The sequence below is a fragment of the Lacerta agilis genome, chromosome 11, assembly GCF_009819535.1.
Source record: "Lacerta agilis isolate rLacAgi1 chromosome 11, rLacAgi1.pri, whole genome shotgun sequence".
Taxonomy (NCBI): domain Eukaryota; kingdom Metazoa; phylum Chordata; class Lepidosauria; order Squamata; family Lacertidae; genus Lacerta; species Lacerta agilis.
Genome location: NC_046322.1, coordinates 19,671,652 through 19,695,705, shown reverse-complemented (window position 1 = coordinate 19,695,705; position 24,054 = coordinate 19,671,652). Strand labels below are relative to the sequence as shown.

Below are 24,054 nucleotides of genomic sequence, written 5' to 3'. Positions count from 1 at the left end.
CCAGAATATTCAGCTTTCTAGACTTGGATAAATCTATATACCTAATCTATATAAATCATTATACATCTATAATGACCTTGCCAGGAACATATGGATGAGCAGTTGACGTCACTGTTGAGATTTGTGGTGGGTCTTTCAGAGTTTGCAGCAAATGTCATATCCTGGAAGTTTTTTGGGGGTGGGGAGAGAGAGAGAAAAAATCTGAATAAAAAAAGACGCCTTCTCTACAGCAACCTCCTCCTCATATCCACAAATTGCCTGTGAAAGGAATCTACCATCAGACATGGATCTTTTTGTGTGTTGAGCTTACTTTGTGTTTCAGTGAAAGTCTAACATCCTAACCTCAGAGACAGGCAAACACAGGAAGAGAGGGAGAATAACTGTTCATGAGGATTGTGCATGTCTCCTTAAGGGGGAAGAAGGGATTCCTGAGAACGGGAGCAGCTCAGACCGGTGCTTATCAAAGCTAGATAGATAGTGTCCCAAATCTGTTCAGGAGGGTGTTGGTGAGAAATGACAGCATTTTATGTATGTGGGGTAGGGAGAGAGAAGGAAAACAGAGATGGCTGTAGTATCTGTGGGCAGGCCAAGTTTGTTTCAGAAAGAGATGAGGAAGGCATGAGAGAGAACTAAAGCAAAATTTTGAGGAAGCCCGTATAATGTCATGATGTGAGATTTTGTTTTGTAAAACAAAACAAAAAAGCAAGCCACCTGATCAGTATTGGTTTTATATTTAATGGGCAGGCAAAAGCTGAAATTGAAAAGGAGTTGCTTTAGCCTTGAAATTTAGCAGTATTGGAAGCTGCCTTATCTTTGGGCAGTTTATTTGTCCACCTAGCCCTGCTTTCCTGTTGTGTTCCAGATGTTTTGGACTTCCAGCAAGTTGGTTGGGACTAATAGGAGTAGAAGTCAAAAATATCTGGAGGGCAGCAGGCTGGTGAAGCCTGATCTCAGCTGATCTTTTCTGTGTCGACCAGCAGGGACTCAGACAGAGAAGTCCTCTTCCCTATACCTTTAACTGGAGACACTAAGGATTGAACCTTCTGCACTCAAAACACATGCTCTACCACTGAGCTGCAGCCCGTTTCCTACGTATCACTGGCTACAAATCAGACAGACACCTAGGGTTTTGATATTTCGTAGCCTGCTGAAAACATTTCTGTGCTGCCCAGAGTTTTCAGAGAATTAATTTGATTCAGCTTTGGTCATTTGTTCCATATTTTATGATTATTATGATGTTTTAATGTTTTTATTGTACACCAACATGATTTGTTTTTTTATGAGTTGGTGGTTTAGAAAGACTCTAATTAATAAATAATAATTTAAATTGTACAGATTCTGTACACGTATTTTATGAAAAAATGTGTTCTGTAGAATATGCATTCTGAATGCAATTTAAAAGCAAAATGTGTGTGTGTGTGTCTCCATGCTTGTGTGCATGTGTACTGCAAATCTGGCTAAATGTGTAGTGAGAGCTGTGTCCCCAACTTCAAGCAAGTTTTGGAGCTTTAGATCGGGTTGGTCTACTACTGCAAAAAGCATGCCGAAGAAATTCCTCCTCCATACTATTGGCAACAGCAGTGATATAGAGGTCTCCTTTGAGTCCACGGCTCCCTTGACCCACTACGTTCTTCCTGCAGCACCCCTGTGGGGCTCAGGAGCCTAGTTATATCACTCCTTGCCTGCAGAGCTGGCACCCCATTTCAAACATCGTCCCTTGGGGAGTGTTCCCTCAGTCTCTTCTCCTTGGGAGTCCTCTGGGCAGCAGCTGATGCAGCCCCTGCTCCAAAGAGAGGAGCCTCCTCATACTGCCCCACAGGGGCCTGGGAAGCACCCCCTGGCCTGCCCCAGAGGCATCATTTGCCTGGGGAGCTGGAAGCCAGAGCTGTTGCAACAAACAGCTGTGCAAGCCTTTGGGAGGTAGAGACACAAGAGAGCATCAGAGGAGGGAGGGAAGGAAAGAGGGACAGAGGCCAGCGTTACCCACAGCACACCTGACTATCATTCAGGGCACCCCAGGGTGCCACGGCTCCCTGGTTGAAAACCACAGTGCCTGGGTTCAGTTACCATTTCTGAACACATCCATGGTGAATAATAGGCATAGCAACCCGTTTCATTTGAAACTACAAAAAAATCGTCTTCTACAGGTCCTGTGTTGCTTATGCAACACGCTGCAAACACTATTTCTTTGTTAGTTTGCTGACACACATTGAAGCGTTGACACAGAAAGTGCAACACAGCAGTTCAATACGTTACCACTGAGCCTGCCCCTCTGCCGACTTTTCAGTAGTGGGTGAAAAATACTGCTGTTGCTAATTTGTGCACACATGGCTTTTTCTAGTCCCTTTTTGCTGCTGGAGTTCCACTATTAAAACTTGGTTGGGCTTGGAAAGCAGTTTTGCAGCTCTGTGTGACGAGTCCCTTCAGAGGTAATGGGTAGCAGACCACCAACATACATATGCTCCTCCTTGATATATATATATTTTAAATCACTGGCTAAGGGTTTTTAAAAAAAATGAAAACAACCAGTTCCTTCCCGTCCCTGCAGTCCCACATGCTGTTTAGAGAAATATGCTTCATATGCAGGTTTGGCCCATAGTATCTCCAGTTGAAGGCTATCTAAATCAGAGGGTGATGTTTTGGTGCTAAACCGGTGTCACTAATGGACTGGATAAGGGTGAAGCTCGACTGAGAAAAGACAGAGCTGCCCATGGTCAGTCAAAAGGCAGATTGGGTTATAGCGATTCATCCCATGCTGGATGGGGTTACACTGTCCCTGCCTGAAAACTGAGGTTTACAGCTTGGGTGTACTCTTCCACCACTACCACCTCCTCCCATTCTTAATAAAAATACAGTCGTGCCTCGGAAGTCGAGCGGAATCCGTCCCGGAAGTCCATTCGACTTCCAAAACGTTCGGAAACCAAGGTGCGGCTTCCGATTGGCTGCAGGAAGCTCCTGCAGCCAATTGGTACCCGTGGAACCCACGTCGGACGTTCAGGTTCCAAAGAACATTCGCAAACTGGAACACTCACTTCCGAGTTTGCAGCGTTCGGGAGCCAAAATGTTTGACTTGCAAGGTGTTCGGGATCCAAGGTACAACTGTACATTTGTAAGCAGTCTTTCATCCATATGGATAGCAGGATGGGATGCAACAGATAAAGCCCCACAGAGCTCAGCACTTCAATACCTTAAGGACCACCTTCCCCCACACAGACCGACCCAGACCCTTCACTTGTCATCTGAGGCTCTTCTCTATGTCCCCGCTCTCTGAGGTGTGTGTGTGGCAACACAAGAATGGGCCTTTTCTGTGGTGGCTCCCCAACTGTGGAATGCTCTCCCCAGAGAGGTGTGCCTGGCGACATCATTAAATGTCTTTAGGCACCAGGCAAAAGCATTCTTCTGTACCCAGACCTTTGGCCATTAAATAATTCCATGTCCTGTTAAAGCTGTGGGAGAGGGGTGGGGGGCTGTTTATTATTGTGTTCCATAAAATGTGTTCTTAATATTGTACAGCACCTTAGGATCTTTTTATAAAGGGTGGTTAATCATCATCATCATCATCATCATCATCATCATCATCATAAACACACCATGAGAAACATACAGTTTGAACAGAGTAAGGCAGCTAAAACCAATCAACAGTAGAACTACTTAAACAATTAAGTCATATTTGATTAATTAAGGACACATTCCAGCCTACAAAGCAGGACCAGTGAGGGGTGTGGTCTGAAGGGAGTTTGATGCACCATTCAAAGAGGCCTGGACCCAGCCTTTCTCAACCTTGCCCCCCCCCCGATGTTCTTGAACTACAACTCCCATAATCTCTCTAGGGATGGCTAGGGATGATGGGAGTTGTAGTGCAAGAACATCTAAAAAAAAAAACCACAGTTGAGAAAGGCTGTGCTAGGCAATGGAACCTGGAGAGAAACCCAAATGCAGGGGCTCCTTCAGGTATTTTCTTTCCAATCTGTTTAGAGCTTTAATGATACCTATTGGCACCATTAAACCTTTTGAGAGAAATGCTTAACCCAGTTTCATTTGTGTTTGGGTGTGTGTGTGTGTGAATTAAATGTACAGCAGACGACTTGTTAATTGTTTAAAGCCTATCAGCCATCTTTTCCCTGGACCTGTTTTCCCTGGAGGCTGGATCTCAATTTTGAAATTCATCGTGTGTTCAGTGCTAATTCCTAGAGGTCTCGTGCTAGACGTAGCAAAGCAAATTAATGACAAAAATTATTGACTGTCATTTGTGCCATTCCCAAGGTTACCAGTAGGTAGTTTTCATGAAGTATATGCTAACAGAAGATGAATTCTAATTTAGATACCGCTGTGGCACCTGCCAGCTTCTCAGTCCACCCCAATTTTATTTTTAAAGTTTTTTGGGGTGTGGGGGTTATTGTCTGTCCCTCCTGCAATAATGAAACCCTGATACAATCTATACAATTCTGTTAGTTGAGTAGAGTAGGCTCAGACAAAATTGCATAGGTGTGCCCAGAACATTATTTCAATATACATTACTTATGCTAAAAAATACCAGCTATAATTATAGTTCAACCGTTTCCTCCCCTGTGGTGGTTTTGATGAAAATTGCACCTCCAAAGGCAACAGCAGGAAATTCCTCATTTTATTCATTTGTTCGTTCTGTCTTTCCGCCATTTCTAAAACATATAAATAATACAAAATGTAAAGCAACTGAGTCTTCTCAAGCTGACTGGTAGTCTTCTCAGGAGCTGATGGTACAAGCTTAGTGGCCTGAACATCTTGCCTTCCACCTTCCCTCAAGACACACAGGTCTTAAATAGCCTCACGGAGGACCACGTTTTCTGAGGTTTATATGTAGAAGGTGGAGAAGTTGGGACGGGATGGAGGTGATGTAGGTTTTCACCATGGCAGAGGGCGACTTCCAGAGGAGAAACGCAAAGTGGTTTGGGAACTACAGGTAGAAGGAGAAGGTCCTGGTAACCGGACCTGAATATCCTAATGCCTTCATACAAGAAGAAGAAGAAGAAGAAGAAGAAGAAGAAGAAGAAGAAGAAGAAGAAGAAGCAACAACAACAACAACTGTATTGCACAGTGATGCTGGTGTCATTAAGAAACAGTGCACTTGTTAGAGATGCAGAAGTGACCATATCCAACACTGTTGCTAGTATGTTGGCAGCTCAGTAGGTGACTCTGTCATATGTGGAGAAGCTCTAAACCAGTGTTTTTCAACCACTGTTCCGCGGCACACTAGTGTGCCGCGAGATGTTGCCTGGTGTGCCATGGGAAAAATTGAAAAATTCAAGAGAATTACTTTATATATAGTCAATATAGGCACAGAGTTAATTTTTTTAACATTTTCTAATGATGGTGTGCCTCGTGATTTTTTTCATGAAACAAGTGTGCCTTTGCCCAAAAAAGGTTGAAAAACACTGCTCTAAACAGATGTTGCCAGTGAGGACATCCTGTCTCTTTCCATTTCCCATCCACCTATGCAGGAGGCACTCGCCAATAGGAGATTTCCCCCCTCTTCAGATGAGGGATTTCCCTTAAAACCACAGCAGGGGAGGAAAGGATTCAATTCTCCCTCCATATAAATGACTGTTTATCTTTAGTGCCATGGGAGCTGCTTCATGGTGGCTTTGTTCAAGCTTCTCATTAACACTGGAAGTCCATGGTCACCAGTGAATGTCCACTGTTAATTATAAAATTTAAAAATACGTCACCTGTATTTGATTTCCTTCTGACCTCACAGTTTACAGTCTCCCACCTCCGACCATTTATATCCGTACCCAAAACTCAAGATAATGGCATCTGATTAAGTATGTTCAACATAAGCCAGTGCCATAAGAATATCTGTCAAGTCATTAAGTTGCCACAAGTCTCTTGGTTGATTTTGCTGCAACAGCCAAACACAGCCACCTCTCTGGAACTGTGAACTCGAATGTCATGACTCTGTAGATGTGTTTCGTTGAAGTGGTACTTGGAATAGATTGCTCTGATGTAGGAATCGCAGGGGTTGCCTGCTTGGGAAGTGGGATAAATGCGTCTTGGCATGCTTTGACTTTAAACTGCAGTCACATCCTGCACCAGAGCTTCTTCGGGGTAATTTTGGTCTTGATTGATTGACTGCCCCACCCCATCGACAAAAAGACTAAAAAAAAATTATGATGCTGCACAGATTTAGTGGTTCCAACCAGACCCCTGTCACGATTTACTGGCTGCATTCCTCTCCCGTGCAATGTTTCAGTATCTGATTACCGTGCAGGATTGCATTCAGTTTCCACCTTTCTGCAGGCACAATAGCTTCGCAGATAATATTGTCTTCATTTGGGCAGGTTAGCTGTTAATTTAAATGTTGTCATGGACCAGTATTTGAAAACCAAATGTACACGCTGCAAATTTAAGTGCTCCATCTGAAGGGTAAGGCCTGAAAGTTTGCATTGTTTATTTCACTTTTTTACTTCATAAAATTAATACACTGATGGTAAAACAACAAAACCTCAAAATGGTTTGCAAAGAGAATGAAACAATAAATTTATCAGTAAAACTGTTCAAAACAACTATTTAAAGCAATTAAAAATAAAATCAGCAATAAACTAAAAGCAGATTAAAATGCACATCAACATTCTGCATGTCTGGGTAGGGGTCTCCAAACAGGAATGTTTTTAGCAGGTGCTGAAAACAGTACAGCAAAGGTGCATGCCTGATGTCAATGAGCAGAGAGTTCCAAAGTGCCGATTTCTTATAAATGCAGGTATTATTTGGCACCTGTAACCGTGCCAGTTCTGCAGATTAAAGCGGTCATGTGACATACAGGGGTAAGGCAATCTCGCAGGTAAACTGATCCCAAGTTGTTATCATCTGCAGTATTCTGATGTTCTATGCCAGGAGTCAGCAAACTTTTTCAGCAGGGGGGTGGTCTACTGTCTCTCAGACCTTGTGGGGAGCCGGACAATATTTTGAAAAGAAAAGAAAAGAAAATTCCTATGCCCCACAAATAATCCAGAGATGCATTTTAAATAAAAGCACACATTCTACTCATGTAAAAACACGCTGATTCCCAGACCGTCGGCGGGCCGGATTTAGAAGGCGATTGGGCCGGATCTGGCCCCCGGGCCTTAGGTTGCCTATCCGTGTTCTATGCTTTCCCTTCTTGTGGTGATGAAACGCACCCTGCTTGTCAATCCATTGACAGACATGTTAGCTGCCAATCAGGGAATTAAAATTAGTTAGTTAGAATTCTAGAGACTTTTCTGTCTTAATAAGCAAACTTGGAAAATTCAAGTTGTGCATATCTCTGCATAATACTGCATCATGTTTAGCACTTTGATTGCTGTGATGTGATTATTTCAGCCTGCGTATTTAAATCCCATCCTTTGTTTTGGTGCGGCTGTAATTAAAAAATATAGTGTACAGTACTTGAACAAATAGAGTAGAGCAAATACAAACGATTTGGTGAAGGCTAGTGCAATTGATCCTTTATTTGTGGGATATAAGGCTGCAAGGAGGAGATGATGGGAATAGGTGAATTGAGGGAGAAATCCTAACATCGCTTGCCTCCATTGTACTGTATTGCATTTATACCACAACTTTCCTCCAAAGCTTTGAAGATGACATGCATGGTTATCTTCTCCATTTTATGATCACTAAATCTGTGCAGCATCATAAAACTTTTTTTTTTTACTTTTTTGTCAATGGGGTGGCGCAGTCAATCAACTGGGCCAGGGTCACCCAGTAACAATAGTGTTGTTGTTGTTGTTGTTGTTGTTGTTACCCCACCCATCTGACTGGGTTGCCAGTGAGTTTCATGACAGAGCAGGGATTTGAACTCAGGTCTCCCAGGTCCGAGTCTAGCATTCTTACCACTGGAGCGTCTCCACCTCCATCATTCAGCCCGGACACTGAGATCCAGCACCGAGGACCTTCTGGCGGTTCCCTCACTGCGAGAAGCAAAGCTACAGGGAACCAGGCAGAGGGCCTTCTCGGTAGTGGCGCCCGCCCTGTGGAACGCCCTCCCATCACAGGTCAAGGAGATAAACAACTACCTGTCATTTAGAAAATACCTGAAGGCAGCCCTGTTTAGGGAAGTTTTAAATTTGTGACTTTGTATTGTATTTTGGTATTTGTTGGAGGCCACCCAGAGTGGCTGGGGAGACCCGGCCAGATGGGCGGGGTATAAATAATAAATTATTATTATTATTATTATTATTATTATTATTATTATTATTATTATTATTATTATTATTCCTGTGACTCTAATGAGTTGGAGTTGCTCAAGTGGAGATTCCTGCACAAAGAAAAAAAATGGGATGTGGTCAGATGAAGAGTCCCTAGAGAGACCCTCTGCTAAAACTTTACTTAATTTTAAATGTTATTAATTTTATTTAACGTAGCGGTTAATGCAGTCTTGACTGCTGGACTTTGTTTCAGGCTTAATGATTTATAAGAAAGAAAGAAAAATCCATCCATGTCTCCAAGACACAATCTATCCTTCCATTTTGTTCAGTGGTCCTGCAAATCTGACATTTGATATTTCTGGTTTAAAGTCTAGTGCTAAAGCCATATTCAGTAGTGGAGATACACCTGTTGCTCATCTTTTAATCACACACTTAAAGTGCTGTACTCATTTTGATACGGAAGAAAAGGAGCATAGAGCATTATGAATTTTGAACGTGGCACTGTCGCTGAAATAATGTGATGCATTTATATTCCTTTTTTTGGCGATACTTTCTGATACGTGTTATAAAAATGCCTTTAATTCTCCCTCGCAGCATTCACCTCCTTTTGTCTGCCCCTGTCTAACATAAAATGGGAGCCATTTTTGGCCACGGACCTGTTTTTAGATTTTGTTTTCAGTGCCAAGTGTGCTGCTCAGGCTGCAGAAAGGGGAAAAAACCCTAAATAAATAAATGTAGATATCTCGCACTGCTCAGAAAACCAGAAATATGCAAAGAGGCTAAAATAATATTGTACTTGGGGGGGGGGAAGCTGTTAAATAAGAGCGCTTAACTTAGAGACCAAAAAATATTGAAAATCTGTGGATGTTGCAAGGTAGCTGAAATGCCTTTGAAAAATCGAAAGTACAAAATGGAAGCAACATCCTGATTGGGAAGCAATATATCTTGCAAATGTTGATTGAGGCTGCCACTGTAATTGTCCCCACCCTCTGATAATAGTTATCGGAATTGTGTTGGGTGGGGGGCGGGGCGGGAAGAGAAATTAAATAATGGACAAGAATTGCAGGTTTTGTATGTGACAATGTCCCAAATATCAACATATGCTCTGCATGTGTTGTTGGACTTCAGCTCTCAGCAGCCTTGACCAGCTTGGCTAATGGTCACAGAGGATGGGAGTTGGAGTCCAAAAACCACTTGGATGGTACCATGTTGGCTGCCACCTGCATTTAATTGGTTTTCCTTAATTGCCACATGTATACCCCACCTTGGGTTCCATGATCACTGCAGATGGTGACAGCAGTCACGAAATTAGAAGACGCCTGCTTCTTGGGAGAAAAGCAATGACAAACCTAGACAGCATCTTAAAAAGCAAAGACATCACCTTGCCGACAAAGGTCCGTATAGTTAAAGCTATGGTTTTCCCAGTAGTAATGTACGGAAGTGAGAGCTGGACCATAAAGAAGGCTGATCGCCGAAGAATTGATGCTTTTGAATTATGGTGCTGGAGGAGACTCTTGAGAGTCCCATGGACTGCAAGAAGATCAAACCTATCCATTCTTAAATAAATCAGCCCTGAGTGCTCACTAGAAGGACAGATCCTGAAGTTGAGGCTCCAGTACTTTGGCCACCTCATGAGAAGAGAAGACTCCCTAGAAAAGCCCCTGATGTTGGGAAAGATGGAGGGCACAAGAAGAAGGGGACGACAGAGGATGAGATGGTTGGACAGTGTTCTCGAAGCTACTAACATGAGTTTGGCCAAACTACGAGAAGCAGTGAAGGATAGGCGTGCCTGGCGTGCTCTGGTCCATGGGGTCACGAAGAGTCGGACACGACTGAACAACTGAACAACAACAATACCCCACCTTTCCTCCAAGGAGGTCAAAATGGCCTCTGTGGTTCCCTCCCTCCTCATCCTCCCCCCAAACCCTATGAAGTAGTGGCAGCGATTGGACCAAGATTACCCAATGAGCTTCATGGCTGAGCAGGGATTCAAACCCTGGTCTCCCAGGTCCTATCCCAACGCTCTATAACCTCTAAACCAAACTGGCTCTGCCAAAACAACCCAGCTCCTTTCTTAAGCGATGAAGGTGGACAGCTGGCAGAATAGCTGCATTTTTCTGAATGCCCGACACAGGATTGGGAATCTCTTGCGAATCTCTGGCTTTCCAGATGTTGTTGGTCTGCAACCCTCACATCATCCTTGATACTGGCTGGGACTGATGGGAGCCAGAGTCCAACCACATCTGGAAGGCCACAGTTTCCCCTTGACTCCTTGGATAACTGTTTGTCAAATATGTAATGTAACCTACCATTTCCCCTTCGTTTTAATTTCAGCGTTATTGTGCAAACACAATACGGGGTTTGCAATGTTACCTGAAAAAGGTCCTTATTAGTTTTCCTTGTTTTCTCTTTGTGTGCTTGACGTACTGTTTTGATAGAAGCATTTTTAATGATGATAATGATAATAAAACTGTCTGCAGAGACAAGCGACTTGAAATACAAATTTTTATTTAAAGTGCAGCAACTTCAAACTCCAAGATGTAAAAAAAGGGAAAATTTAACTACTGGGGATAAAGTTGTTTATCAACAAAATAAAAAGGAAGAGAAGTATTGGGTCCCTAGTGCCGGTGACCTAAGGTTCCTCAAGTGCTTATTTTAAGAGCAGCTTATCAGTTAGCGGCAGCTATGGGCAACTTACTTTAAGGGAAACACTTTCAGTGGCCACCTTTAACCTGTTCTTTGTGCGTCTGTAGCAAAGGAACAGCTGTGGCAGTGCTGTGCAAAGTCATTAAGGAACTGGGTATACTTTGAACTCCCAGGGATCAGAGAGAATTTTTGTTCAAAGGGCTTCAGAGAGTGCAGACGGCAGAACGGAATGCATTTCCAAAGTATACGTTGTGCTGGTGGAACAGGATTGTGTGAAATAATTCCTCTTTGTTCCTGGTGTATATATACATATATGAATTATTGATATTTGGAAGTCTCTTTTTGCTTGAAGAGGGGAGTAAAATTTTTGGGGTGGGGTGGGCGGGTGGGTAGGGGAGATGGCTATAAATGTGATTGTATAGTTAGTTGCTTGAGGCGTAGCTGAGTCCCCAGAGCATGAGACTCTTAATTGCAGGTTTGTGGGTTCGAACCCCACTTTAGGCGAAAGATTAGTGCATTGCAGGGGGTTGGACTAGATGACCCTCACGGTCCCTTCTCTGGAAACCACAGAGGGGAATATGCTATTGTGCTCAGATCCTGCCTTTGGCTTTCCCACAGGCAATTGGCCACTGTTTGAACAGGATGATGGACTAGATGGGGCAGTGGCTCGAGACAGCAGGCTCTTTGGGGATAGTTCACGAGCCTTGGATCTGTCCGTCAGTTCTCCCCCTCAAATGTCTGATAACATGGCTCTTAAATATTTAGCTCTGTGCTGTAAAAATTACCACGTCGCAAACCGCGACTCCAATAAGATGTAATAATGGAGCGCATAGTGCTTTCTTCTTCTTAATGGTGTTTTATAAATTGGCAAATCAAATTCTGGTATCACTTTCCTTATGCAAACATCCATTATTTGCACATGCATTTCATGCTAGATCTGATTTAACCTTGCTTCATCTTCTTCGCTCTCTTCTCATTGAACTGAAGCAAACACGGAGTTGTACCCTTTTGCCCAAGCAAGTTTCAGGCATTAAATAATGCTCGATGGTGCTAATGAACACTGCTGAAGAGCAAATTCATCAAGAAGGGGGAAAATATTAATGTGCATGTAGCTACTAAGAAATTACATTTTGATGATTTTTTTTTAAAGTGTGGCACATGGTCAGTGAAGGTTGATTCTGCACTCAAAATTATGTTATAAATGATTAGCGATGAGCTGTTTCCCCAGTTCTGATTCCACTTGCTCACTTTTAAAAGATGAAAATTAATGGAAGCATTTGCATATCTGAGACTTTAGTACTTAGCGTTAGGGATAAATATTCTTAAATGGAAGCTAAATGCATTGGCAATAATGGTATTTGTAAAGCTAAAGCTTGCAAGGGTAAATGGATAACCGCTGAGTGCCTTAATCTGTACTTCATGGAGTGCACTGAAGGAAAGAGTGGACAGACGTCCAGGTGATTTTGATTTGTTTTTATCCTTAGATTATCTCTAAATAGAAATGCCCATAGTGGAAATTACGTACAGGTGCCTGGTTTCAATGTCACAATCCTAGCCTGATAAAGCATGGCTTATTGACCTGGGAATGTATGGCCAGTGAATGGTCACCCTCCTTGCCCATCCCTCCTTGTGCCATGATCCAGGGCACACTGGCGTAGGAAGGGCAGGGCGTAGGGGGCGGAGCGCCCCGGGCAGCAGGATCCTGATAGGGTTTCATCTCGGCGTGCCCCGCCCCCAGAATGCAGCCAGCCCCGCCCCCGCATGCTTCCCGCCCCCGGTGCCGGAGCATGAAGCTTCACCACTGCCAGGGCAGCTCATGCGGTGTCTTAAACCACAGAAGTTCATACTGAGAAACTGTGATTTAAAGGCTCCATCCAAACTAGAGCAACAGACCAGAATCATACTCTGGTTCCATATACCCTTATTTGAATGGTGCCTTTAAATCAGTTTCCCACTGATTTAGCCCATGGGATAACAAGGCTTCAAGAAACAAAGTGTGTCACTGAAGTTGAGGAGGAGGGAAGAAGTGGAGATTTGAAGGGTGAGTATACTTGGGTGGTGATGAACTGTGCAAATGTGCACATTGAAAACTTGTTTGATATCTGAAAACAGCTTCTCAGCTACAGTTTGTACTCAAGTAGTGGCTCAGATTCCAGAGTAGGGCTGGGCGATACCTGGTTTTCAACATCATGATATATCACCAGGTAAACATGTCAATATACTGGTATATCACAATGTCTATAATATCATGGGATGTAACTGTGTAGAGGCAAACAGCGTAATATCCTGGCAACTGCTACTACTTAGGGCTCTAAAACGGATTCATTTTTACTTACCTTTAACATATTGTCACAACTGTTAATTTATAGTACAGAGCAACAGGAGCAACAGGAATCATGAGAGAAGTAATGACTGGCTTCAGAGTTTCCCCCCATATTGTGATTTTTTTACATAGCACATACACATTGTGATATATCGCCATGCCAAATATTACGAAACCATTATCACGATGTGGACTTCAAAGTGATTTTGGACGGTGTATCAATATATCACCCAGCCCTACTGCAGAGTCCAAGACACACGTGTTATGTGCCATGCCTGGCTTTATTTTCTATGTATCACAGCTTCTGCAAGAGCCATGGGAATGGACCAGAAAATGAAAAAGCAGTGGCTGAATTCTATACCAGAGTCATTCAGGCATTTAATGTGCTTCTGCTCGCAGCCTGTTGGCTAAGGAGTAATTTCACTCTAGACCAAATAGAAGGTAGATAGACATTTGGTGACATTTTCTTTAAGATAATTTGGTTGTGCATATGTGTGAGAGAGATAGAGACACAGAGAGAATATTTGGACAACCAAATGGCAAAATGTGCCAAAAATCTGGTTCCCCCCTCCCCCTGTGTGACTCTACGGCAGGTAACAGGGTTGTATCTGCACATGTCTGAGCACATATTGAATTTTGCTGCAGGGACCGCAGATGAACTGCTGAAGTCCAAACCTAGAGAAAATGCAACACAAGAGATTCGAGAGTTAAAAAGTACTCCCCTACAGCATGCCATGAAATACCACATTGCATTGAGATGTGAAATAATTTGATCAATACTGAAGGACAGTGTAGTATCTACAAACCCCCAGAAATAATTTGAATGTCAGTGCCGATGAACAAAGTTGACATTTCACCAGTTCTTTTTCTCTATGCATGGCCTTGCAAATAATAAGCCTACATTCCTTTAAAATGCACATTTTTAAAAGCAGAAAATTGCTTAACGACGAGACATCTCCTTTCCCGCTCTGCAATAGTCATGAAGTGGCAGGCTTTGGCTCGGAGCTTCTTTGCATGCAGATACATGGCCCACACCATAAGATGTGTGAGTTGGCAATCTTTCAGCAGCATTTATTGAGAACAGGAGTTGTTGAATGCAGCCAAGTTAAAATAATAATATTAATCCCATTAACTTAAAAATGTTAGCAGTGGGTTGCATCCATAGATGTTGCTCAGCTAATGGCAAGGTTTCTGTCAGCAGAATAGGGTGGGAAGCAATTGCCAGCAGTTCTCCCCCCACTCTGCAGCCCCACGTTGTATACACATTCATGCAGGAGTAAGGCCCATTGAACTCAATGGGGATTGCTTCTAGTTTGACATGCATAATAGCATCGTATTGTAAAAGGGACAAATGTTACTGCTTGTGGCAGAATGTATGTGAAATGCTGTGAATACCTTAAAGCGCTATGTAAATGTAGTTTTTATTATTAAAGTAAGATGTGAAAGACAGTTCTCTCCAGGATAAAACAATTTGGTAGGGATAGGAAAGTGGCTCAATTGTTCTAATTCAAGCACCCCCAAACTCAGCCCTCCAGATGTGTTGGGACTACAACTCCCATCATCCCTAGCTAACAGGACCAGTGGTCAGGGATGATGGGAATTGTAGTCCCAAAACGTCTGGAGGGCCGAGTTTGGGGGTGCCTGTTCTAATTGAAACTTCAAGTGTAAAGCTTTGGCTTTAGGAAGGAAGTAAACTATAGGAAATTGTTCTGAAAACCTTCCTGCTTTGTGTGTGTGTGTGTGTGTGTGTGTGTGTGTGTGTGTCCTTCACTAATGTGAAGTGTTCTGTATTAATATAATGTCACTTGGGGTTGTGTAACACCTCACACTATAGTGAACGTAACAGCATTAATTACTTGGTGTTTGTTAAGCCCTTGACTGTTATTTAGATAGGCCCCGATTTCACATTAGCTATGAGTGGTGTTCATTGCTAAAGATACACTTGAATACTGATGGGTTGAAATACTGATGAGTTGAAATGTGTCGGTGCATTTCCCTTTTGTGACAGAGCACCCTTCAAGTGAAAACAAAAAAAAATTCACAAGAAGCAGAAATCTTGCCCACTGACATTGCAGCTTTTACTTCAGCCCCTAAATGTTTTCACATGTTAATTAAAATAATGTATATGAAGTGTATCGATCACTTGAAAGGTGTTTTGGCCAATGCCAACTTTTATTGTTGAAATTATTGTTCTCCAGTATCATGAGAACAATCGTGAATTTTTGGTATAATGAAATAGCTTGTGATGGACTACTGATGCAGCAGATCTTGTTTGCAGATGGGGCAGTTTGTTATCAAAACCTTTTTTTTTAATCCCTGTTTCTATCCCACCCACCTCCTTCCCCCTTCTCTGCCTAATGTCTCAACAACCAAAATTGATCTGTAAAAATGTTACATGGAAAAATGCGAGAGACATTTTGTAAACCAAGAAAATCTTTAATAAAAAAAAAAAAATGCCTTCCATAAACTGCCCAAACATTTTCTGCAGTTCAGGAATTGCTTTTGTCCAGCAATGCTTTAAAAACACACACACAAAATCTAATGTATCCCAACATTATAATATACTTTGTTTCCATGCAGTCATTCTGAACGCAATTCCTTATTACGCCACATTTTCCTCCAAGGACATCGATATGGCATACCTGGTTCCTTCCTCCATGTTATCCTTTATTTATTGCTTGCATCCATAGGTATCATTTATTCCAGCGAGCATTATTTTAACTGCTTGTTTATACTGTATTTGCAACTTCATATTCCATGGTTTGCAATTGTTTATCATGAACCACCTCGAGGTACATGTGGGTATGGGATGGAAATTATTGAAACTGAAATTGAGCAATGTGGCCTTTAGGTTTGGTGCAAGGATGGGCAACATTGCCTAGCAGGCTGTTTGCCAGAACTGAGTGAACCTTGTCTGTTGTGGCCGTGGGGTTAGTGGCTCTTTTATACTTAGACACCATAGCACATTGGCAAACATAGCATAGCAACATTATAATACTCTAAAAAGTGTGTCATACATGCTGTGTTTCACAGCACGGATGATGGCCACAACACCTTCTGAGGACAAGGCATGAATTGCATGCAGAAATGTCTCAGTCCCAGCATCTCAAGGCAGATCTGAAAAATATTCTTGCTTGAAATGCTGGAGAGAATATGCAAAACTAAGCTAGACAGACCACTGGTCTGATTTGTAATAAGGCAGCTCCTATGTTCTCTGTAAGAGCCTTCCACTGAGCACAAGTGCTCCATTTTCTCAGTGGACAGGATATATATTACTCATGTGTTATGGGCTGGAAAGCAAGAAGAAGAAGATACATAGAAATGGGAGCAGGCTATATATTGTCCATTTGTCATTCAGCTTATTCTGGTACATTTTGGCTTTGCATTTGGAGGGAGACCAAGAGCGAATTTCATTGGGCTGCCAAAGTGTTCATGATTAACAGCAGGCACCAGTTCATTTTTATGTAAACACATTGATAGGTTTTGACAGGAAGGCTGGGGAAAAAAATCTACCAAATGCAACACATCCTTTCAAATATGCCATGGAATGATAAGCTAATTCTTCAGCACAATGCTGCATTTATTGCATATGCCAATCAACTGGTAGGAAGGAATGGCAACTCTCTGGATATACTCTATAGCAGGAATTCTTTTCCTTTGTCTTAACAAGTAATCCCCATCAAAAAGATCTCTCCTAATCATATGACCATGACCAAGAAAATTGTGTGTTTTGCAATTGTGCTATTCAAGGAGAGAGTTTTACAGTAGGTGCAGAATTCAGTATTCTGATGCCCTCTGATTAGTTCAGATCACACATGGATGTCAGGGATCCTTAATATTTTTAAATGACAGTGTTCTTTTAAAGCTTTATTTCATTCAACAGGAAATAGAAGTAGAGTACAATCCACCAACTTGTCATTCAAAGGTCTTTTGAGATTTAAAAAAATAAAAAACCCCACACTTGCTAAAAAAAGTGGTACTCATCCCTAAACTGAGTGTTCCAGAAGAGCAGCAGTACTAAGAGAGCATTACTGGGCCTGGACTTGTGCTTTTATACACATTTATATTGAAGCTAGCTACCTACACTTAAAAGTTAGTTAATGGGACAAAAGCTTGTGTTTTTTCTCAATCCAACACAAACTGATGTAAAAGTTAGTTAATGGGACAAAAGCTTGTGTTTTTTTCTCAATCCAACACAAACTGATGTAAATGGCAATGTTAAATGCTAGCCTTTCCCAACTTGGTGCCCTCCAGATGTTTTGGTCTTAAACTCCCATTGGTTCCAATGAGAGCCAATAATAAGATCTTATAGGAGTCGTAGTTCCATAACATCTGGAGGGGACTGCATTGGGCTATACTGTCCGTGCATTTGACCCAGAAAAGTCTCCTGCACTTCATGCAGCAAACACGAATGTTTACCAATATGCTCCGCTGTCTAGGACAACATATTGATGGTTATCAGAGCTCTCAACCTTCCTTTTTTTTTTTTTTTTTTTTGCATTGGGAAACGGCCATAGCTGTCAACTTTCCCCTTTTTTTGCAATGGGAAACGGCGCTGGAATAAGGGAATTTCCTGCAAAAAAGGGAAAGTTGACAGTTATCTGTGTTATAATCACATCTCTTCTAATTTTTAAAAGTCTTGCAATATCTAATTTAATTATACTGCAAGAAAAAATATATATATATATATTTTGCTTTGTTCAATTATGGTGTTTTCTATCTTCTCTTAGGTTTTACTGGGACTTAATAATGCTTATCATGATGGTTGGAAATCTTGTCATTATTCCTGTTGGGATCACATTCTTCACAGAGCAGACAACCACACCGTGGATTATTTTCAATGTAGCATCAGATACTGTGTTTCTGTTGGACTTGATCATGAACTTTAGAACTGGCACTGTTAATGAGGACAGCTCTGAGATAATCCTGGACCCCAAAGTCATCAAGATGAATTATTTAAAGAGCTGGTTCGTGGTTGACTTCATCTCATCAATACCAGTGGATTATATCTTTCTCATTGTAGAAAAAGGGATGGACTCAGAAGTCTACAAGACTGCTAGAGCACTTCGTATTGTAAGGTTCACAAAAATCCTCAGTCTGCTGCGTTTATTACGGCTTTCAAGATTAATAAGATACATTCACCAGTGGGAAGAGGTAAGTTTTTCCTTTTGTACATTCATCAAACAGATGCATTTTTTAAAAAAAGAAACAAAGAAAAGATAATGATCTTGCGTCGAGATGTTGCAGCCGACTGAGACTTCATAGCTCTGATTACACTTAGGAAATGGTAAGCTTACTTGTTGGGTGCAGAGTAGCATTTTATCTTGTCCACTATTGTTTACTTTGTTCTACTTTGGATGATGTCTGAGCAGTATTATTAAAAACTAAATAAAGATTCAGGATAGATGTATTAAGGCTACAGGAGCGTGGTGGTGGTGGGGACTTTTCCAGAAAGGCTAAAATGAGCAGTCAGCACTCTTCCATGCAAGAGCTTGGTTAGTCTGACTGGTTTTTGTTTCACGTCATAATTCCATTGTTGGCGGCTGTATGCTTTTGAACATCAGTTGCTGGAAAATGGGGGGGGGGGGAGAGGCTTCCCAAAGACATTTGGTTGGCGAATGTGAGAATAGGATGCTGGACTCAGGGGCGTCAAGTTGAATAAAATATTGAGGGGAAGAGGTAAGCCCTCCACACACGCCATTTGAATGGCAATACCCATGAACTGGCGGCCGGGGGGGGGGCTTAAGTGTTTTATTGGAGGGGGAGAAGGGACTTTGGCCTTTAGGAGTTTACTCCTATGACTGGACTTCATGGGCTACTGTTCTGATCCAGCAGGCTCTTCCTATGTTCATATTTTATAATAATAGTCATTTCCAATATCACTCTAGTCATAAGCTAGTGGCAATCTTCCCATGATGACTTTGAACTGTTCTTGTGTTTGTGAGTGTTGCGGTAGTAGCCCTAAGCCAGTGGGGAGCGCAGTCCTTTCTCGTTTCCTCAGTGGAGCTTCCTCGGTCTCTTCAGTAAGAAAAGTGATGAGTGTAGTGAATTGAGGTGAGCCACATTATTTTAACTTAAGCAGATAGAATTGTGAATGTGCATTGGAGCAGAGTCGTGTGCAGTTGCTTCGCTCTCCCCTTGGTGGATCCTTGAGGATACTGAGCAGGACCAGAAAACAATTTCATCAATATGCAGCCACCGTGTAAAAGAAAAGAAGGAACTGTATAATGTATGTGTTCCCATGAAATGTAGCTGAATTTTGACAAGCAACTCTAAGGGCAGCAAATAAGATTTGGTGAAGATCTTGAAGAAGTGAAAAATATTCGTGTCCATTAATGGCATTAACCAGTTCGCCATGCTGAACCCCAGCCAGCAACTTGGATCATTTTTGTTTTCTTCTTGAGTCTTATAAAATGCAACCTAGGTAACTTAATAACTACGTATGAAAAGTATGTTTCTGAATGAAAGTTGGATGAGAGGTTCAGTATGTTTTTTTTTTTTTTTAATTTCTCTTTTGCTGCTTCCATGCTGCTCCTGTCCCTATCCCTTACATGGTTTTAATGTCTTCTTTTTAAATACATAACTTTGATCTTAGAGGAGAGGAAGGGAATTTATAGTTGCTATAAATAAATAAATGATTCAAGGTTAATGCATGCTTTTTACCAATTCAGACGCAAGAGGTGATATCCGACTAAGGCCTGCAGTATGTATGTAAAGTAATATCATACTATTTTATAGAGTCATGGCTTCTCAAAAAGAATACTGGGAACTCTAGTTTGTTAAGTGTGCTGAGAATTAGGAGATTTCTTTTCTCCTCGGAGAGCTGCAGTTGTCAGGGTTCCCTGAGAAAAGAGATTGATTGTTGAACTACTCTGGGAATTGTAGGTCTTAGAAGAGAATAAGGGTTTCCTAACTCACAGCACCCTTAATAAACTACAGTTCCCAGTACTTTTAAGGGGCTTCTGTTTATTAAGTGGTATGTTTATTAAGTGGTATGGTACTGCTCTAAATGCATAGTGCAGATGGGGCCTAAGTCATAGCTGAAGTTGCTGTAATAAAATAATAATAATTTGATGTCATTGATTTCAGTGTATCTGCTCTGTTTGCTTTGGTGATACGACTCAGCAGAGAAGTTAACTTTTCCATACAACACTTACATATGTGAATTATTTTCCTTCTCTGCCTCCACCTCCTTTTCATTTAATATCAAGCTGTTGACAGGGATATTAAGGAATTCCAAGGTATTAAAAAGAGCAGCCTTGAAGCCTTTTCCCTCAGATTATTCATTAGCAAAAGGATGCAGCTGTAGCCTTCAGCATATTGAGTATAAATCTGAACTGGCATAGGTAATGCCAGCCTATGTTAGCCGCTCAATCAACCAAGTGGTTGTCAAAAGGAATGAGAGCAAAAGACATGTAAACTAAGATGCTGTGGATAATTTGGCAGGATTTATAAGTACTGATTTTACAAATTTGCACAAGGATGCTCTTACATATTAACATTATGAAAGACTAAATGTACTATAGAATAACAAACAATGATGAATTAAGGAATACATAAATGGGTACTGCTTGATCTATCTGTTGATAGATATAACTTTCATTCTCATAAACAAGACTCTTAATCTCAGGGTCATGGGTTCAAGTCCCACTCTGGGCAAAAGGTGACTAGATGACCCTTGTGGTTCCTTCCAACTATACAGTTCTATGATTCTTGAAATCCTGTGGGGTTTGATATGAGGGAAAATCAGTAATAGGTAATATTCCCCATCATTTTCTTGAGGCAAATGCTCCTTTTGTATATTTCCCCTCCTCTGGTGAGATCTTTTTTATTATTTAATTGGTGTATACTTTCAGTTTGAGAAAATATTAACACAAAGTGTCTGTTTACTCTATTGTCTGTTTATGGCTGAACTCACCATGAACGCCTCCCTTGTTCTCTCAGAATGGCAATGGTGCTCACCTGAAAGGTGCCGGAATTGAATTTCGGTGAATTCTGGCTGAAAAAAAGAAGCCCTAGTAATAACCAAAAGTCACACATGCCCTGTATTTTAGCAATAAAAATGAAAACAAAGAGATTTACATTTTGTCCCCCATCCAAATAATAATAATAATAATAATAATAATAATAATAATAATAATAATTTAAAAAATCACAATGATTTGTTTGTTTGTTTATCCTTGTTGTTAGATTTCTGTTACTTATCTACATATACATTATTGTTCTGACATTCCAGTGTCCATTTGGTTCTCCTGCTTTCTGATTCTGCCAAGAGTTCTGGGTTTGTTTGTTTGTTTTGATGTTAGCAGTGGAATAGATGCTGCACATGCACCCAACGAAAAGTTCTTGAAAATTAATGTACAGATAAAGGTGCAGTTGCAAAGTTCTGCCAAGGTTTTGCTCCCTGTGGATTGTGTTGTTTCTGTGTTGGCTCCAGTGATTGTTAATCAGCAGCATAGTTCTGCCTGAACACAATGTATATAATCCATCTGAAATACCGTACCTTTTTTGCCCTATATGTCTATTTTACCATTATGGAACACGCTTCATTATTTGGCAATGTGCAGCTGATGAATTTGCTCAGAAAAAAATACACATAATTAGTTCCTCAGTTAAAATCCCATATGGGTAAGAACTCTGGAGGTGCATGAGAAATCCTCATGTTCTTGTAAAGCCTGACAATTTACAAGGGAAAAGGACACATTTTAAATGCCATCTGAAATGCTAAATGGCACTGGCTGACCTTTCACACAGGGAACATAAGACGCTGCCATATACAGTACCAGGTCAGAGGTTTGGTGCATCCAGCTCAGTTATGTCTACTCTGGCTGGCAGTGGCTTTCCACAGTTTCAGACAAGAGTCTTCCCCAGTGCTGCTTAGAGATGCTGGGGATTGAGCCATGGCGCTCTGCCAGATAGGACTTGATTTTGGCTTGCATTGTTAAGGTTGGTATTTTTGTTTTATTGAATTTTCACTGAGATATTGTTAGCAGTCTTGAATATTTTTGGCAACAGTATTTTCCATTCCTACTTAGAGATACCGGGAACTGAACCTGGGGCCTTTTTGCATGCAAAGCAGATTCTCTGTCATTGAATGATGGCAATTTTATCTTGAACTTCTCCTAATTTAATGAATCAGGACAAATTACAATAGGCCACTGCTTACCTCCAGGTTTTCTGCTAGTAATCATTTGGAATACCTCAGTTAGTTTATTTAACAACCACCACCACAACAACAACAATTACTGAAATATCTACCGGTAAATGTTTTTTGGTTTGTGGAGCCATATATTTTTCTTTGGGCCTGTTGAGAAAGTCAGTGTTTGGGACTGCTTGAGAGCCAGTAGACTGAGCATCCACCATTCAGATAGGATGAAGATGCTCTTCATACATGGTTCATGTGCCTTGAGTAATAGAGTTTGGCCTGTTTTTGGATGCTGTTGCACTTGCCCAGAAGGTTCAGGTGCCCAGAAGTTTCAGGTTCATACTCCAAACATTTAGAATGTTGTCACATATTTTAATCTGGTCTTAGTTTATTATTAACTATTTTTGGATGTTTTGGATAGTTGTTTTTTTGCTGCTAATTTCAAATTGTGTTGTTGTTTTATTGCAATCAAGCAGTATACAAAACTTGTGAAATAAAAATGAAATCCTGCAGGTGCTATTGGATCCTTTATTTTCAAGAACCTGCTATCGGAGTGCCAGCTATGACCGTAAGGGGACCAGTTATGCATCGCCACAAAAGAGGGCTTGAATTTGCATAAAGTGTGCATGTGGTAATTTATATATAAATTCAAATTTTAAAGCAATTACTATAATTATAATTAAAATAAGATATATCTCACTGTAGTGGGGAAGGTACATGGTGTTTTGTGCCTGCTCAGTTTTCCTGATCTTGGACTGGACAGCTCTCAAATAAAGCATGTCTTCAGGGCATCTTGAATCACAGAGTCATAGAGTTGGAAGGGATCTTGAGGATCATCTAGTCCAACCCTCTGCAGTGCAGAAATACGCAGCTGTCCCTGATGTTGATCAAACCTGCTACCTTGCTGTTATCAGCACCACACTCTAACCACCTGGGCTATCCAGCTGATGGCTCACCCCCCCCCCCAACTCTCGATCCATTTCCAGCCTCAATTCAAGGTGCCAACTTTGGCCGATAAAGCCTTCTCATAGGATGGGGCTGGGTTGCCTACAAGACTGCCTTCTCCCACACAAACCTGTCTAGCTACTGAGGTGCTTCCTCAGCAGAGGTGCCAGCTTGTGAGGAAGATGGGGAGGGTCAATGTTGCACGTGCAATGTTGCACGTGCAATGTTGCATGTGCAACGTCCTGACATTGCGTCAGGATGTCAGAGGAGCCAGGGGGTGGAGCCAAATGCAGTCGTAGCACAGATTCAGTGGCCAATGGCTCCTCCTGCTGTTGCTACCACCATCGGCAATGGGCTGCTTCCCACCTCCTTTCCTTCCATGGTAGGAAGAGGAGGAGAAGGAGCCGGCCACTAAAGTCATGCTGCACTTGGCTCTGCACTTGGCTCTGATTTCCCCCCCCCAACATTTGGGGGGCACAAAGGGTTGGGTCCCCAGGAGTTAGCACCTCTGTGGCTTCTCTTTTGAGCTGCTCTACCTACTCAGGTCAGGTGATTGCTGTTCTTTCCATTGTGCTGTCTCATTCTACAGTGCAGGAGGCTCGTCACCTGACACTGAGATTCATGTATTTTTTATGTTGAGTGAAGACTCTTTGATTTGTCTACTTCTTGTGTTGTTTTTTAAATGTGGAGTACTTTTTTTTAAGGCTCTTTGTGGCTCTTGGCTTTTATCTCTGCTAACATAAAAGTTATGGTTTTTACATGAAGAAAAGCGCAGAAACACATTTAAACAAATGAGCACTGTTTTATACCACCGGACTGCTGATCAGAATGAAATG

At 41.6% G+C, this 24,054-nt stretch overlaps 1 protein-coding gene across 2 annotated transcripts in view; it reads left to right on the top strand.

Annotated features, from left to right (window-relative positions):
- Positions 1-24,054, top strand: part of HCN1 (hyperpolarization activated cyclic nucleotide gated potassium channel 1) — a 169,000-nt gene that overhangs the window by 11,551 nt on the left and 133,395 nt on the right. For both annotated transcript variants that reach the window (XR_004427553.1, XM_033164142.1), the window contains exon 2: positions 17,859-18,282. Coding sequence is in view for 1 of the 2 variants with exons in the window: in XM_033164142.1 (XP_033020033.1) it covers positions 17,859-18,282 (424 nt within the window). In the remaining variant the exon portion in view is untranslated. The remainder of the gene's footprint in view (positions 1-17,858; positions 18,283-24,054) is intronic.